The sequence below is a fragment of the Ictalurus furcatus genome, chromosome 23, assembly GCF_023375685.1.
Source record: "Ictalurus furcatus strain D&B chromosome 23, Billie_1.0, whole genome shotgun sequence".
NCBI classification, from domain to species: Eukaryota; Metazoa; Chordata; class Actinopteri; order Siluriformes; family Ictaluridae; genus Ictalurus; species Ictalurus furcatus.
In genome coordinates, this window is record NC_071277.1 from 18,730,798 (window position 1) to 18,746,938 (window position 16,141).

Genomic DNA, 16,141 nt, shown 5'->3' on the forward strand with positions numbered 1-16,141 from the left:
ATGGATGGACTGAGGGATGAATGGACTGATAGATGGATGGTTGGATGGATGATTAAGGAAATCACTAACAGTGCTATTATGTATACATGTACAGAAGAATGCCCATAGCAGGATGGATGGATGGATGGATGGATTGAGGGATGGATGAATGGATGGATGGATGAATAGATGGACTGAGGGATGGATGGATGGATGGATGGACTGGTGGGTGGATGGATGGATAGATGGACTGAGGGATGGATGAATAGATGGACTGGTGGGTGGATGGATGGATAGATGGACTGAGGGATAGATGGATTTAAAAACGGACGGATGAATGGAGGGATGAATGGATGGATTGAGGGATGGATGAATAGATGGACTGAGGGATGGATGAATAGATGGACTGGTGGGTGGATGGATGGATAGATGGACTGAGGGATGGATGGATGGATGGACTGGTGGGTGGATGGATGGATAGATGGACTGAGGGATGGATGGATGGATGGACTGGTGGGTGGATGGATGGATAGATGGACTGAGGGATGGATGGATGGATGGACTGGTGGGTGGATGGATGGATGGATAGATGGACTGAGGGATGGATGAATAGATGGACTGGTGGGTGGATGGATGCATAGATGGACTGAGGGATAGATGGATTTAAAAACGGACGGATGAATGGAGGGATGAATGGATGGATTGAGGGATGGATGAATAGATGGACTGAGGGATGGATGAATAGATGGACTGGTGGGTGGATGGATGGATAGATGGACTGAGGGATGGATGGATTTATAAACGGACGGATGAATGGATGGATGAATGGATGGACTGAGGGATGGATGAATAGATGGACTGAGGGATGGATGAATAGATGGACTGAGGGATGGATGAATAGATGGACTGGTGGGTGGATGGATGAATAGATGGACTGAGGGATGGATGGATGGATGGACTGGTAGATGGATAGATTGATGGATGGATGGATTGAGGGATGAATGGACTGATAGTTGGATGGTTGGATGGATGATTAAGGAAAACACTAACAGCGCTATTATGTATACATGTACAGAAGAATGCCCATAGCAAGATTGATGGATGGATGGATGGATGAATGGATGGACAGCTGGATGGATGGATTGAGGGACGGATGAATGGATGGATCGAGGGATAAATGGACTGATAGTTGTATGGTTGATTAAGGAAAACACTAACAGCACTATTATGTATACATGTACAGAAGAATGCCCATAGCAGGATGGATGGATGGATGGATGGATGAATGGATGGATGGACAGCTGGATGGATGGATTGAGGGACGGATGAATGGAAGGATCGAGGGATAAATGGACTGATAGTTGGATGGATGATTAAGGAAAACACTAACAGCACTATTATGTATACATGTACAGAAGAATGCCCATAGCAGGCTAATATTAAGGTCACTCAGTACAGAAAATGTCTCGAGACTGGATTTGACTCCTACACACTAACAATAACGTGTTCGAATGAGCTCAGTAATATAAAGCCATGATTTGCTGGTTTGCTTTTGCTTGAATCGGCTAGTTTCGGCATCGGTAGCTCAGGGGAAGACTTGTCCGGATCGGAATCTGAACACAATCTCGTGCGTGAGGGTTAAGCGAAGATGTCTTCTCCATACACAACATATAGCAGTAGTGATAGAATGTACATATCTGTCTAGTCAAGTGATGTAATCGTTTCAAAAATCGATCAGAGAAGCATTGCTGCAATTAACATCAACAAACAGCAAAGAACGCTTAACCTATTCGCTTTTCCCGCTCTAGAGGATTCACCTAACGCTCTTTTCTCACCAATATTTAAACGTCAGTGTAATTGCTGCTGTCTCACACACTCCACTCTGATGTTCAAGACTACTAATCAAGGTTAAATGCAAGTCTTATTGACCGGCACTGTAAAGACTCGGCCACATCAAGCTTTACTCAGATGATGCACTGGGAAACGCACTGCTTCATTGTAGGGTGTGTTTTTTTTTTTTTTTTGGTTTTTTTTGATGGTCAGAGAGGTTGATCGTTTTTGTGAAGCATTAGCAGCAGAAAAATCTCAAGCATGGCTTTTAAAACCCTTTTGGGATCGATGAAATGTTTTGGCAGTGAAAGTTTAGCGAGCACCCACGCGATCCCGAGTAATAAAGAGCGAATTATTTGAAATTCGAAATGATTCAATTCTTTAAATGTTCATTTTGTTGCCTTACGTAGTGTAAAGCATGATTGTAGACATACAGACATTTCAGAACATTTACTGTGTGTGTGAGTGTGTGTGTGTTTGTGTGTGTGTGTGTGAGAGAGAGAGAGAGAGAGAGAGAGAGAGAGAGAAGGCTCGATGTGGGTGGTTGTGAGTCAGCATGAACCTTTTACCCTGAAATCATCCCGTCTTTACTCTCAGAGGGAGTGAGAAAAAGACAGAGAGAGGGACAGACAGAGAAAGTGAGTGATAATGAGAAGGAGAGAGAGAGAGAGAGTGAGACAGAGACATAGCAATGGAGAGAGAGAGAGAGGCAGAGGGAGAACAAAACAGAGAGAGAGAAAGGCAGAGAGAGATTGAGAGAGATAAGTGAGCAGGAGAGTGAGAGAGAGTAAAAGTGAGAAGGAGAGTGAGATGGAGTGAGAGAAAGCCACACAGAGAAAAAGAGAGAGAGACAGATATGGGAGAGATACTGAGAAGGAGAGGCAGACAGACAGAGAAGGAGGAATTCACACCAAGAGAAATAGAGAGAGAGAGAGAGAGAGAGAGAGAGAGAGAGATGCATACACAGAAAGCGAGTGAGACAAAGACAGAGGGAGAGAGATGCTGAGAGAGAAAAGGAAAGAGAAAGAGACTGAAAGAGACAGGTGGAGAGAGAGAGCGAGAGATGGAAAATATATACACAGAGACAGACAGAAAGAAAGAGACAACGAGAGTGGGACAGAGACATAGAGGAGTAGGAGAGACAGAGTGAGAGAAAGATACACACAGAAAGTGTGAGAGAGAGAGAAAGATACACACAGAAAGAGAGAGAGAGAGAGAGAGCGAGTGAGAGAAAGATACACACAGAAAGTGTGTGTGAGAGAGAAAGATACACAAAGAAAGAGAGAGAGAGAGAGCGAGTGAGAGAAAGATACACACAGAAAGACGGAGAGTGAGAAAGAGAGAGAAAGAAAGATACACACAGAAAGCGTGAGAGAAAGAGTGAGAGAGAAAGAAAGATACACAGAGAGAGAGAGTGAGAGAGAGAGAGAGAAAGAAAGATACACACAGAAAATGAGAGAGAGAAAGATACACACAGAAAACGTGTGTGTGAGAGAGAGAGAGCAAGTGAGAGAAAGATACAAACAGAAAGAGAGAGAGTGAGAGAGAGCGAGTGAGAGAAAGATACACACAGAAAGAGAGAGAGAGAGAGAGAGAGAAAGAAAGATACACACAGAAAGAGAGAGAGAGAAAGAAAGACACACAGAAAGAGAGAAAGTGTGAGAGAGAGAGAGAGAGATACACACAGAAAGAGAGAGAGAGAGAGAGAAAGATACACACAGAAAGAGGGAGAGAGAGAGAGTGAGAGAGAGAGAGATACACACAGAAAGAGGGAGAGAGATTGAGAGAGAGAGAGAAAGATACACACAGAAAGAGAGAGAGAAAGATACACACAGAAAGAGAGAGAGAGAGAGAGAGAAAGATACACACAGAAAGAGAGAGAGAGAGAGAAAGATACACACAGAAAGAGAGAGAGAGAGAGAGAAAGATACACACAGAAAGAGAGAGAGAGAGAGAGAAAGATACACACAGAAAGAGAGAGAGAGAGAGAGAAAGAAAGATACACACAGAAAGAGAGCGAGAGAGAGAGAGAAAGATACACACAGAAAGAGAGAGAGAGAGAGAGAGAGAGAAAGATACACACAGAAAGAGAGAGAGAGAGAGAGAGAGAAAGATACACACAGAAAGATAGAGAGTGAGAGAGAGAGAGAAAGAAAGATACACAGAAAGAGAGCGAGAGAGAGAGAGAGAGAGAAAGATACACACAGAAAAAGAGAGAGAGAAAGAAAGACACACAGAAAGAGAGTGAGAGAGAGAGCAAGAGAGAGGAGAAAGAATCTCTTGTCTTCCTGCAGTAAAAGCTAATTACTTCTTAAGGGAAGTGCTGAAGGATAAACAGAGAAGCTGGATTGATGCTGCTTGCTGTTGCTGGGCGATTTACTTTACTGTCACTGATAAAAGCCTCTCCTTCTCCTCTCCCTGGCTGAGAGGTGGATCTCCCTCCACTGTCCTTTTGCTGAACTGTGAAGGAGAAAATGTTTTCATTTCCATTCAAATCACAAGCCATGAAATGAAGCCTTCAGCATCACCAAGAGTCATACGTTTTCTTCTTCACTTAAACACGGAAAGCGAAACCTGGACGACGGGAAGCTGATCAAACGACTGTTAATGATCCGATGCTCTTTCCTCTCTCTCTCTCTCTCTCTCTCTCTCTCTCTCTCTCTCTCTCTCTGTGTGTGTTTCAGGTTTCATTTACACATGTGGCGGGACGTTAAAAGGAAAAAACGGGACCATAGAAAGTCCCGGATATCCACACGGATACCCAAACGGAGCGAACTGCACGTGGGTTATTGTAGCTGAGGAAAGGAATAGAATTCACATAGTTTTTCAGTCCTTCGCCGTAGAGGAGGAATACGACTTTTTATCTTTATACGACGGGCATCCTCACCCCGCCAACTTCAGAACGAGGTACATGTTTTTATCTTCTCTCTTAATGTGCTCTTTTTCAAAAGTGTCATGCCGACAATTGATATGATTTTTGCTATGATGCCTCTATGCTGGCTCTATAACGCACCATGACAGCTTATAACTGCACCTTTTCATAGATGATGACGGTACATCATACGGTCCGACACAGCAGCAGTACAAATAATAATATGGTTAGAGAAACTTCTAGAACGTCTCACTTTGTACTAACTAATACACTTTCTATGAAGTCCATATGTATGTATAATGACTTGGGCATGTTATAATGCAGTCGTAAGGCGTTATACACATCATTGTAATTATTTGTGAGAAAGCATTACGGTTTGTAGCACTGTCGAAATGAAAGAATGCATTATACTGTATATAAGTAGTGCTTATGACACATTATGTCACCTTTTATAGCGTCTCATGACGCTGATATCATGTTAATGTTTCATAATCTATAATAAAGATATCCATGCATTTTCATAAATAGTTATAACGCTGTGTATAATGCCTTATGGATGCATTATAACACGGAATGATCACGGATGTGTCCATTGTTTATTACAGCTATGGCCTTAGTAGAAGTGTTACCATGGTAACACGTTGAGCTACTGAAGAAAGCTGGGATATTTCGTTAACACTAGTTAATGTTCATAAGGCTGCATAACACCTGCATAAGCCTTTATTACAATCCATCCATCCATCCATCTTCTACCGCTTACTCCTTCTTCAGGGTCGCGGGGGAACCTGGAGCCTATCCCAGGGAGCATCGGGCACAAGGCGGGGTACACCCTGGACAGGGTGCCAATCCAACGCAGGGCACACTCACGCACCCATTCATACACTACAGACACTTTAGACACGCCAATCAGCCTACCATGCATGTCTTTGGACTGGGGGAGGAAACCGGAATACCCGGAGGAAACCCCCGCAGCACGGGGAGAACATGCAAACTCCACACACACAGGGCCACGGCGGGAATCGAGCCCCGGACCCTGGAGGTGTGAGGCGAACGTGCTAAACACTAAGCCACCGTGCGCCCTCTTTATTACAATCAAATCTAGCAAAAAAAAAAGAGCATTCTTTATGACAACTGTCTCGTGAAGGAATAAACCTGGATAGATATGTAGGTTTAGTTCATTTGTTTTAACGAAGGGTTTATGTAGATATTATGTAGCCTTGTGGGGGAAAAAAATATCATCTTAGCCTACTATACTCTACCACTTTTTACACCTCTATTATGCCGTGTTCTGCACCATTATAATATGGATTACGGGACTGAATATGAGTCACGGAAGCCTCGTGTTACACCGATGGCCTTATTACTGCGAGTTCTCCACCGAACCGATTTGTTCTGCTGCGCACTTTCAGCAACAGTGTCACCCAGCCTGCCAGATCTAACTTCCAATTTGGAAAGTTCTCGCACTTCTCCGTGCGAGGAAAGGTCAGCAGGTGAACGCACACTAATGTGGGGGGTGTTTGAAACCGTAAACTCTCCCTGCGCACTAATTGGTCTCCTGCTGAGTTAATTTTTGGAGTTGAGATTCAGAGACTGTGACGCGAGTGCAGGAAACGCTGCCAACGTTCTGATCATTACCCATAATCGCTAATCATACTAATAAAACCCTCCCGCTTTGAACCCGGCCTTCAAACGTAGCCATTTTCAGACTATATTTAACGTGTATGAGTGCTAATTATGAGTCAGACCTCTGCAGGTGAATATGCAGTGTTTACTGAGACGCAGAATCTGCGATCTGACGTCCGCGGAATAAAATGCGGCATCTCGTGAACGGTTTATGCTAGCTGTTTTTGCTAATAATGCTTAACGGTATCTTTTAGTAGAGCCCCAACACAAAACACTTGGGGTGGGGTGGGGTGGGGTTGTGGGGGGTTGAGAAATACAGCAAGTAAGCCTTTTCTCCAAGAACGAAATCCTTTCAAATGAAAGCTTAAAAGTCCACACTCTTGGAAACAGCAGCAGTGAACTCCTTCCTAATTAGGGACCAATGTAATTACAGTTAAGCCTTTTTTTTTTTTTTTTTTACGGAAAGTAGGACTTTAGACCAACATTGAGCTGAAAGAGGCCCTGCATGTCCTGTATCACCAGCATTAACAGGCCACTAATGAGGAAGGAAGTGCTGAAGTGAAAGAAGGTCCTGGCTGTAAATCAGCCTGATCAGATCACTTTGTCCACACGCTGGTGCTGTTGGAAGGTAATTGAGTTTCTTTTGTGTGAATGTTTGTTTGTCAATCCCTAATCCATGCTGGTAAATACAAAGGAAGCCGCTATTACGATCGGGAAATGAATAATAATTTTGGCGTCAAATTCTACAAATGATTTTGTCCAAATCAGCCTCTTTATTTATTTATTTATTTATTTATTTGTTTGTTTGTAGTGTTTGACGTCACTGCTGGAATAGAGCCAGAACTCCTTTTGTGTGCAAGTCGGTTCAGAAAGTGTCACAGCAACCTTACGTCCCTGGACTCGCGTGTTACATCAACGTGAGTTGCCAAAGGAAGCAATCTGACAGCTGACACTTAAAGGAATGCGTCTTTGACAACAACACTGGGAAAAGAAGCAGTCTTTATGACACCTGAAGCCTTTATAAATGTTTTCTGTAATGTTTTGTACATGTGGAAGCCAGCTCGGATGTGACTCAGGTTGTATACGTCAAGTGACTCAGATGTTTTAGCAACCGGACTTCAAATGAAGCAGTCTTTATGCCAGTTTGCGCCTTAAGGAATAACCTATTTATATATATATACTGTACCTTGATGTCTGCAAGTCAGCTCAGAATACCATAATACAACCTTACGTTAGCTCAGAAAGTCTCATAATGCAAGCTTACATCAGTTGATTTAGTTGTTATGTCCACTTGACATGAACATTGGAAGAAAGAAGCAGTTTGACAGCTGACACTTGATGGAATGAGCCTTTATAGATGTTTATGTAGGTTATGTATGTAAGTCAGCTCAGAAAGTGTAGGGGTTAGCACGTCTGCCTCACAACTCCAGGGTTGAGGGTTCGATTCTCGCCTCGTTCCTGTGTGCGCGGTGTTTGTTCTCCCTGTGCGTCGGGGGATTCCTCTGGGTACTGCGGTTTCCTCCCCTAGTCCAAAGACATGCATCGTAGGTTGGTTGGCAGCTCTAAATTGTCCGTAGTGTGTGATTATGTGTGATTGTGCCCTGCGATGGGTTGGCACCCTGTCCAGGGTGTCCCCCATGTTGTGCCCCGAGTTCCCTGGGGATAGCCTCCGGTGACCTCTCCGTGACCCTGCGTAGGATAAGCGGTACAGAAAATGGATGGATGTTTATGTATTTTATACGGCACCGTAAGCCAGCTCAGAACACGTCATCACAACGTTATGTCACTTGACTCAGGTGTTACATCATCATGAAATTATAATAGACAGACGAAGCAGCTGACATTTACAGGGTGTACATAAGTCAGCTTTGAAAGTGCCATATCAACATTATGTCATTGGACTTGACATCGACACTAACATCAACGGTAAATGGTCTGCACTTATATAGCGCTTTTTTAACCTTTGCAGTTCCAAAGCGCTTTACACTGGTTCTCATTCACCCATTCACACACGCTCTCACAGTCACACACTAATAGTAGCAGAGCTGCCGTGCAAGGCGCTAACTTGCCATCGGGGGCAACTTGGGGTTCAGCGTCTTGCCCAAGGACACTTCGGCATGTGGAGTCACGCGGGCCGGGAATCGAACCGCCAACCCTACGATTAGTGGACGACCCGCTCTACCACCTGATCCACATCCGCATACGTCAAAACACACTCGAATTGAGTGAATCGAGTTCCTTTTGTGTGGATCTTTGTAGTCAACTCCTGATCCATGATTTTAAATGTCAAAGAAAATCATGATTATGAAATCAAGGTCACGATCAGGAAATGAATAATAATTTCGTCAGAGATAAACTCCTCAAAAATAGCTAGGTTTTGTTCTTTATACAGTACGTCACGCTTGCTTTAGAAACTGGTGGTCCGTCTGAAGAGCAGACTGTCTTTTACAGATGACAGGAAATTGCATGTTGGTTCCTAGCTCCTCTAATGGAGACAAAAATAGAACCAGAGCTCCTTTTTAGTGTCTGAGAGCTAAATAACTTTAAAATGAAAGACCGAGGATGGCTAATCTGTTACTTAAAATCCCAGCTTGGTAGGATGCACTATTCATCACAACATGTCAGATATTAATGGAAAAAAATAGAAGTACAGAACGCTAAAAAAAAAGAAAAGAAAAGAAAAAGCACCCTTCTCGGTCCTCAGATGAATGTAATAATGCAATCGACCTTGACCAATTTGGAGATGATGAAATTGCAGTGGACTTTAAAATGTACACAACACATTTTTCCAAATGTATCTCACGGATTTAAACGTGCTTTATTAGCTTGGCTTTGCATAAATCAATATTTTCTCCACGTTTGAAGTAAGTGTACAGTTCATTATTAGATATTATATTGTTGCATTTGTCTCTTAAAGTGCTGGAGAGAATGCCAGCAGCTGTGCTTCTGATCTCATGTAGACATGATTCTTGGCTGGATAACGCTTTTATTGAAATGGAATGCTTTATAAACATTTTAGAAGCTCTAATAATGCTTTATAAAGCTATAGTGGCTGTCACTGCTCACAACTCTTAATCATTTTTTTTTCAATTATACTATATATATTTATATATATACTGTATCGCTTTTACCCGGCAGCGGGATGAGCACAGACACAGTCGGGGCGGCTAGAGAGGAGAAGTAAGGCACAAACCTATGGTAATATCCTGCCAGCCAAAAAAAGGCATGTACCTGTTTCTTTGATGTAGGCCGGGGGTGTTCCTTCTTCGTTGTTGGTTTTAGAAGGCCCTGGCCGATACGGTACCCCAGGTACTGTGCCCCAGTCAGCCCCAGGTGAAATTTTTTTGGGTTGCTGCAGCCCGGCCTTCCGGAGCTTTTTCAGGACCTATCCCAGGTGGAACAGGTGGTCCAACCAAGAGGAGGAGTGCATCACTATGTCATCAACGTAGGCAGCTGCAAATGTGCGATGATTGTGTAGCATAATATCCATCAGTCTTTGTAATGTTGCAGGCGCTCCATGTAGGCCAAATGGAAGAACCCAGTACTGCCAGTGGACGTTCGTGGTAAAGGCAGAGGCAAAGCATTTTTTAAGCTGGTTTATATGGTATATTTTCATGTCTGCTCTCTTACCGGGCTGTTGCAGGCGTGTTGCGTGCCCCCTGGTGTCCCCTGGGTGGGTGGGCATGGGCCAGATGCATCAATAACTGGGTCTTTGTCTTGGGGACCACCAGAATGTCACATGTTTCTTCTCTGCATTTGGAACTCTCATAGAGTAAACCTCCCTTGACCAGGAAGTACGTTGCAGGGAGTCTCTGTTCTGGGTCCTGATCAATCCCCTTGATTTGCCACACCTGGGCCCAGCAATGTTTCAGGCAGTTGTCTTCTTTCTGTTCCCACCCGAAGTTCCCCTGTCATGTTACCGTTTGGAACACAGATCATACTGGGTTAGTGTGTGTGTGTGTGTGTGTGTTCCTCACCTTCCTCTGTGGCGTCACCCTTGTCCTGTATGTCCATGTATGCCTGTCGGACGCGTGGTGCTCTCTGTCGGTGTGTGGCTCTCTTGGTTCTAGGTACCGTGGGCACCCTTTGGGCTCGCTGGGTCCGGCTCTGTTGTCATGGCCTCGTTGACCCATAGGTGGGGCGTCTCTGGCTGTTCCCTCTCTCCCCAGTGTGAGTTCGTTCAGGGCACCAGGGTGGGAATCTTCTAGAGAAGTTTGGGCTGGGATGCTCGCCGACGCTCCCTGCCGAGTTCTAGGTCTGCCAAGGCCTGTTCTAGGGCTGCCATCAGCTCTTTGGCATTATTGGGGCCTTGTATTCACACAGCTTGGCATTCTGTGGGTGGCAGCACTCATAAATTTATCGATCGCTACACTTTCTGCTACCTCAGCAGTGGACCTTTGTTCTGCTTGTAGCCAGCTTCTTGTTTTATGCAGGATGGTTTCTATTCCAAGATGGCTTTGGGCTGGTAGCTCCACTGATGTAACTCTGTTGCCACCTGGTTGACTACAGCGTGCCAAGAGTTCACTCTTCACCTTTCTGTAGTCTGTGGCCTCCTCCGGTGAGAGCCCATAGTAGGCTGCTCAGGTTTCCCTGGCGAGTAGTAGGGCGTGGCTGCAGACCCATTCTTCTAACTCCCAGGCTTCATTGAGGGCGACCTGTCCAAAGACCTCCATATAAGCTTCAACGTCGTCCTCTTTGGTTAATTGGGGTAAGAGGCGTTGGGCCTCTCGTCGTGGAACGGGGATAGGGGTGGCGGCAGCTGCTGTTGTCTTGTGTGCTAAGAGTTCTCTGGTTGTGATCTGTAAGCTCTGTGCCTGTTGGTGGATGTTTGTCTCCAATAGATGTTGTAGCATGGGATCCATTTGGTCTGGGCGGGTGGGTCTGTGCTTGTAGCCTGCGTGTTCCACCACTGTAGCGCTTTTACCCGACGGCAGGATGGGCCCAGACACACAGGAGACAAAATCAGGTGCAGACGGGGTGACTATTATTCTTATTTATTTATAATAAAAAAAATCAGCAGGAGAATTACTCTTTTCATGTGTGAGGGGAAAAGTCTGGTGTAACACGGTGAGCCGATGTCTTCTTTCCGCTGTGGTCATGGCTTGCCGTCAGCGGGAAGAGTTCCCGGTTCAGGGTCCCACAGAGTTGGCTTCGGATCACGTCATGGCAGCTACCAGAGAGCTGTAGTAGTCATCCTTGGAGGTGGTTTCTTCTGTTTGAAACCGAAAGAAATGCATTAGGAGGATTACGGAAGCCGTAGCTCACCTGGCTGTCGAGGGAGAGTCCTTTTATACATATAGCCTTCACAGAAAGAGTTCCCAAAGGAGAAATAGTACTTTTACATTATTATTTTTTTTAAATTATTAACAATTTAGAAAGAATTACAAGCAGTTATAACAAATTATGAATGTGATTATCTAGAAAGCATTATAAATTCAATAAATTCATCCCAATGCACTGCGCTCTTATTAAAAGTTCTTATTCTGACAAATCAAAGCCAAGTGGCAGTTTCTTGGAGCCAACTTGTCTTGAAGTTTTCCCTCCAGAGAAACAAGACTTGTTCCTTTAAAGAATGTGGATCACCGATTCCCTTAATTAGTCCTCTTCAGGGGGGGAAAAAAAATAGCAATGCAAAAGAGATGGTGTGTCTAATTTCTGGTGCTGAACTGATTTACCCTTACGACTAACGGTGATTGTCCACCGACGGGCCGAAATAATTCACGTTTAAGTGTGAGCATTTAAAGTATATGTTGAAATGTTCTCAGTATTTGCACTTGACAGACCTTTCACCAATAAAACAACAAAAACAAGCAACACCAACAATACTAGCTGTAAAGAAAAGTGTTAACATTGTACAACTGCGTGAGTAGAACTTCTTTTGATTACCAGTTGAGATGAGCAAAAGCTAATGGATTTGTTCTGAAGCTGTAATAAATGCACATAATCATTAGCAGCGACTTAGATTATTTTAGGGCGCATGTTGTGTTTACAGTCGGGTTCAAAAGTTCGAGGCCTCAGACTGCTTTACTAAAGCGTTCTTGCAAGCACTTGGAGAGTATCGCAATAAAAATACGCCAACGTTAAAGTGCAAGGCTTCATAATAAGAAAAAGGAATAAATAAAACACTTGAAGGGCATAGTGCCGTAGGAAAATAATCAACAGTGGGATGTTATGACGAAGCCCTGAGCTCCGTTCTCTCGAAAATTCTCCGGAAAACACATTAGCTAACATCACTGAAGGAGTAAAAAAAATTGTTTTTGAAATAAAACAAATTTCGTGACCCAGCATTTCAGGCCCTCTTCAGGGGAAATCTATCCATCAAAGAAATTCAGACAGATGCTCCTGACACATTGCTTATCCAATAACTCTCTGACATTGCAATTTGTCATGCTTTCCTTTTTCCAATGGCGGCACCCGAAAATAGCGTTTCATCGACATCGCGCAAAGCGGAGACCAATCGAGCCCAGATGACAGTCGAGCTCCCACGAACGCGTATTTTTATTTATTTATTTATTTATTTTTTTTTTGGAGAAATCTTTGCTAAATCGTACACTTCTAATAAAGCCACCCGTGCTTCTAATAAAGTGTCACAATGTTAATTGTGTGTTTTTGTTTTTTTTCCCCGCCTCGCTCACTGCGAGAGAGTTGATTAATTGATGGTTCATGTTGACCCACAGTTCTTATTAAATTTAAATGTCATACTCTGGCAAACACATATCTCACGATATGTCAGAGCGAATCAAGCAAATTAATCACGTCCTGTTGTTTCCGGTGGGTGAAAGAGCGAGTTTTGCGGAGCTAATTATATGGTCCAGTACTACTCGTGGTGCAGCCGCACTGTTCTATTTTACTCGAAATGTATGTATACACATCTCTATTATTATTATTATTATTATTATTATTATTATGTGCAAAGTGGCAGGTCGAAATGGATCGTATATATATCGTATATACCATACACACATGAGTCGAGTCGTCAAAATAGTTCAAGTTCAAGTGTATAATTCTTGAGTAAGAGATCATCAGAAGAAGAAAAATTTCGCATTCTTTTATCTTTATTTTCAATAATACTGACTTTGAAAGTAGAGAACTAAACTATTTTTAAAGTCCTTAATCTTCTTGTGACATTAGCATGGATGCTAGCAAGCCACATTTTGTGTATTTGCTAATTCTTTGCTTAAAAGAAGAAGAAGAAGAAGAAGAAGAAACATTCAATCCTTATACTTGCAACCCATTTAATCGCCAAATGCAGCAAAGAAACCTTGTAATAATTAATTAATTAATTTAACAAAACATTCAACGTTGAAGATTGTTTTAATCAACTGTATCACGGTTGTGGAATCAATCGTAACTGTGTGAGTATAACTTGGACGAAAAGAAGTGTTTAATTTCTGGAAACCCGCGTTCATGTCATGTAAAGTAGCAATCATTATAGCCTGAGCTTATAAATCCATAATCCTGACCACATCGTGCGTTGAGTTCTGAGGTAGCTCCTGATGGCCAGAAGAAGCGAGAACATGAAGCATCTTATCGTGGCTGGAGAAAATGTGCAGCTGCGAGATTAGGACCAGTGAAAGGAGTGGGTTATGACTGTGTATGTGCATGTTCTGTGGATATTCATGATGCTTTCATAGCTAAGCCCCAACTCATTCACCATATATGACAGTTTTCATTTGTATTTATTTCCCGACTTCCTGGCAATGTACTCTATCTCTCCAGATGTGCACTGCATCTGGAATTCAGGTTCAGAAGTTAAGAAAGAGACTCGCTAAGAGACTTGCAAAGATATATAATACATTAACGTCTGGCAAGAGACTTATACCGGGTCCCAGAAATGTCTTAGAATGCTAGAACATCACGTTTTAATAGTACTTTTCGAAGCCAAGCGAGTGTTTATATTACCATAATGCACTTAGGGTCGCGTTAAGAGTTGAGTAACGTGACGAATTCATGCAGAAATTGCACACGTCAGTATTCAGACGTCAGTCATACAGTAGCTACAGACTTCAGATACTTGAGACTGACACACGCAAGGCAGAGTTTGCTGAAACCAGTCATCTACATGAGGAAAATCTGGCAACCTTAGAGACCTCGACTCCATGCATGTGATTTTCACGATCACGACGCGGAGACCAGAAACGTCACTTACACGCAAGCGCGTAACCCGACTCTGAATACACGTAACTTTCCCAATGTTAATATATTAACAAAACTTTTTATACTTAAGTCTTAAGAATTAAGAATATACTTAAGAATAATTACCAACATCGATTGGGAGCTAGTTTGAGGTAAAATTTTGCACAGAATCTTTAAGCTTGTTAAATATAAACTGTAGAATTTATGGGGGGTTTTTTTTCTCCTTTTCATTGGTTAATAATTTCTTTTGTAGACACTAAATGAAAGCATCATTGAACTCACTTTTCCCACATAGTTTTATTATTATTATTATTATTATTATTATTATTATTATTATGTATATTATTTTTAATTAATTTGGTACCATGATACCATTTCTTGCCAGTTATTTTAATTGTTTAAACCGTATATAACAGAAAATCAGAAAGTAAATCAGAAAGCGTCCGTTCAGAGATTTTTTTATCAGTTATAGAGTGTGATTTTTGGTGTTTGGTGACAAATAAATAAATAAATAAATAAGAACCGTGTCATGTGAGGAAAAGATTGAATCGGTGCACGTTTTCAGTGAATCTAGTCTTCGAGTGTGTTAGCTGTTCGTGGAGGAGGAGATACGGTATTTTCACACTTCACCAATCCCAGCGTCGTATTAACTTGACTGAAAGCCATTCCAGCATCTGACTCTGAAACTACTGCAATATCAGTATATATAACCCTAATTCCTCACACACCACGTCTGCTGTGAGAACTCCAGAGCAGGAAGAGTGTGAGAAGCGAGAAATCCCATTTTGTCTTCTCGTCCCTGCCAGCGATGATAATGATGTCCAGCAATTTCAATATGTCTCCCCGCACCTTCTCTAATAACAGCGAGCGGGAAACGGATTAGTGATTTCTCCTGATCCGCAGAATGACTTTGGGTAAAGACTTGTAACCTAATTGGAAAGTTCTGACAGCGTCGTGCTGTTCATCTATAAAGCAGAGCTCTCTAATAGGAGCCGTATGAAAAACGGGAATCGAATCTCTGATGATTTACAACAGAGTTAATCTTGTCAGAGTTTTGTGTTGGAGAGGCTCTTATTTACAAACCTGTCAGAGCAATATCACGATAATTACATAACAAACCTGGGTCAAAACTCTGCATGTGTTTCATTAATTGGCTCCGTTGAATCATTTCAGCCCAGGAAACTCAACCCGAAAGGATTCAAACAGTAGAAGCAGATTTTCAGAAGCTTCCAGAGTCTACGTGGAAAAAAACAAAATTAAATCGTCCTCGTCGTCTTGTAACCGATAAAAATAGAGCAGCATACTGAGTCAATAGTAGGTGTTAGTATTTGTTTAAAAAAAAAAATGGGCAAGCATTGTGTAAAAAAGCGTAACGGACGCCGACAATAGAGAACAAAATCTATAATACAAGTTTTTGGGATAAATAATTAAATAATAATAAGTACAATAATAAAATAACCATGAAAAAATAAATAATTAAGATAAACCGATATAACGAATTGGGTTAAGCAGAACAGAGTACTACCGAAAAACATTATTAAATAAAAATCAAGCTCACTGCTAATATAGGTCAAAAGTGGTTGGTATGAATTCTAAGTACTTTACAGGAAACAAATCAGAGGTTTATCACAAAGAAAAATCTTTGTTAAATTGTTGTGAGCAACAATTATTGGCACCTCTATGAATTCATGAGAAAAATAT

General features: G+C 42.4%; 1 protein-coding gene across 1 annotated transcript in view; it reads left to right on the forward strand.

Moving 5' to 3' along the window:
* The window catches only part of csmd3a (CUB and Sushi multiple domains 3a), a 345,806-nt gene that overhangs the window by 137,625 nt on the left and 192,040 nt on the right, over positions 1-16,141 (forward strand). Inside the window, exon 3 of the mRNA XM_053610949.1 lies at positions 4,432-4,716. Within this exon, the coding sequence (XP_053466924.1) occupies positions 4,432-4,716 (285 nt within the window). The remainder of the gene's footprint in view (positions 1-4,431; positions 4,717-16,141) is intronic.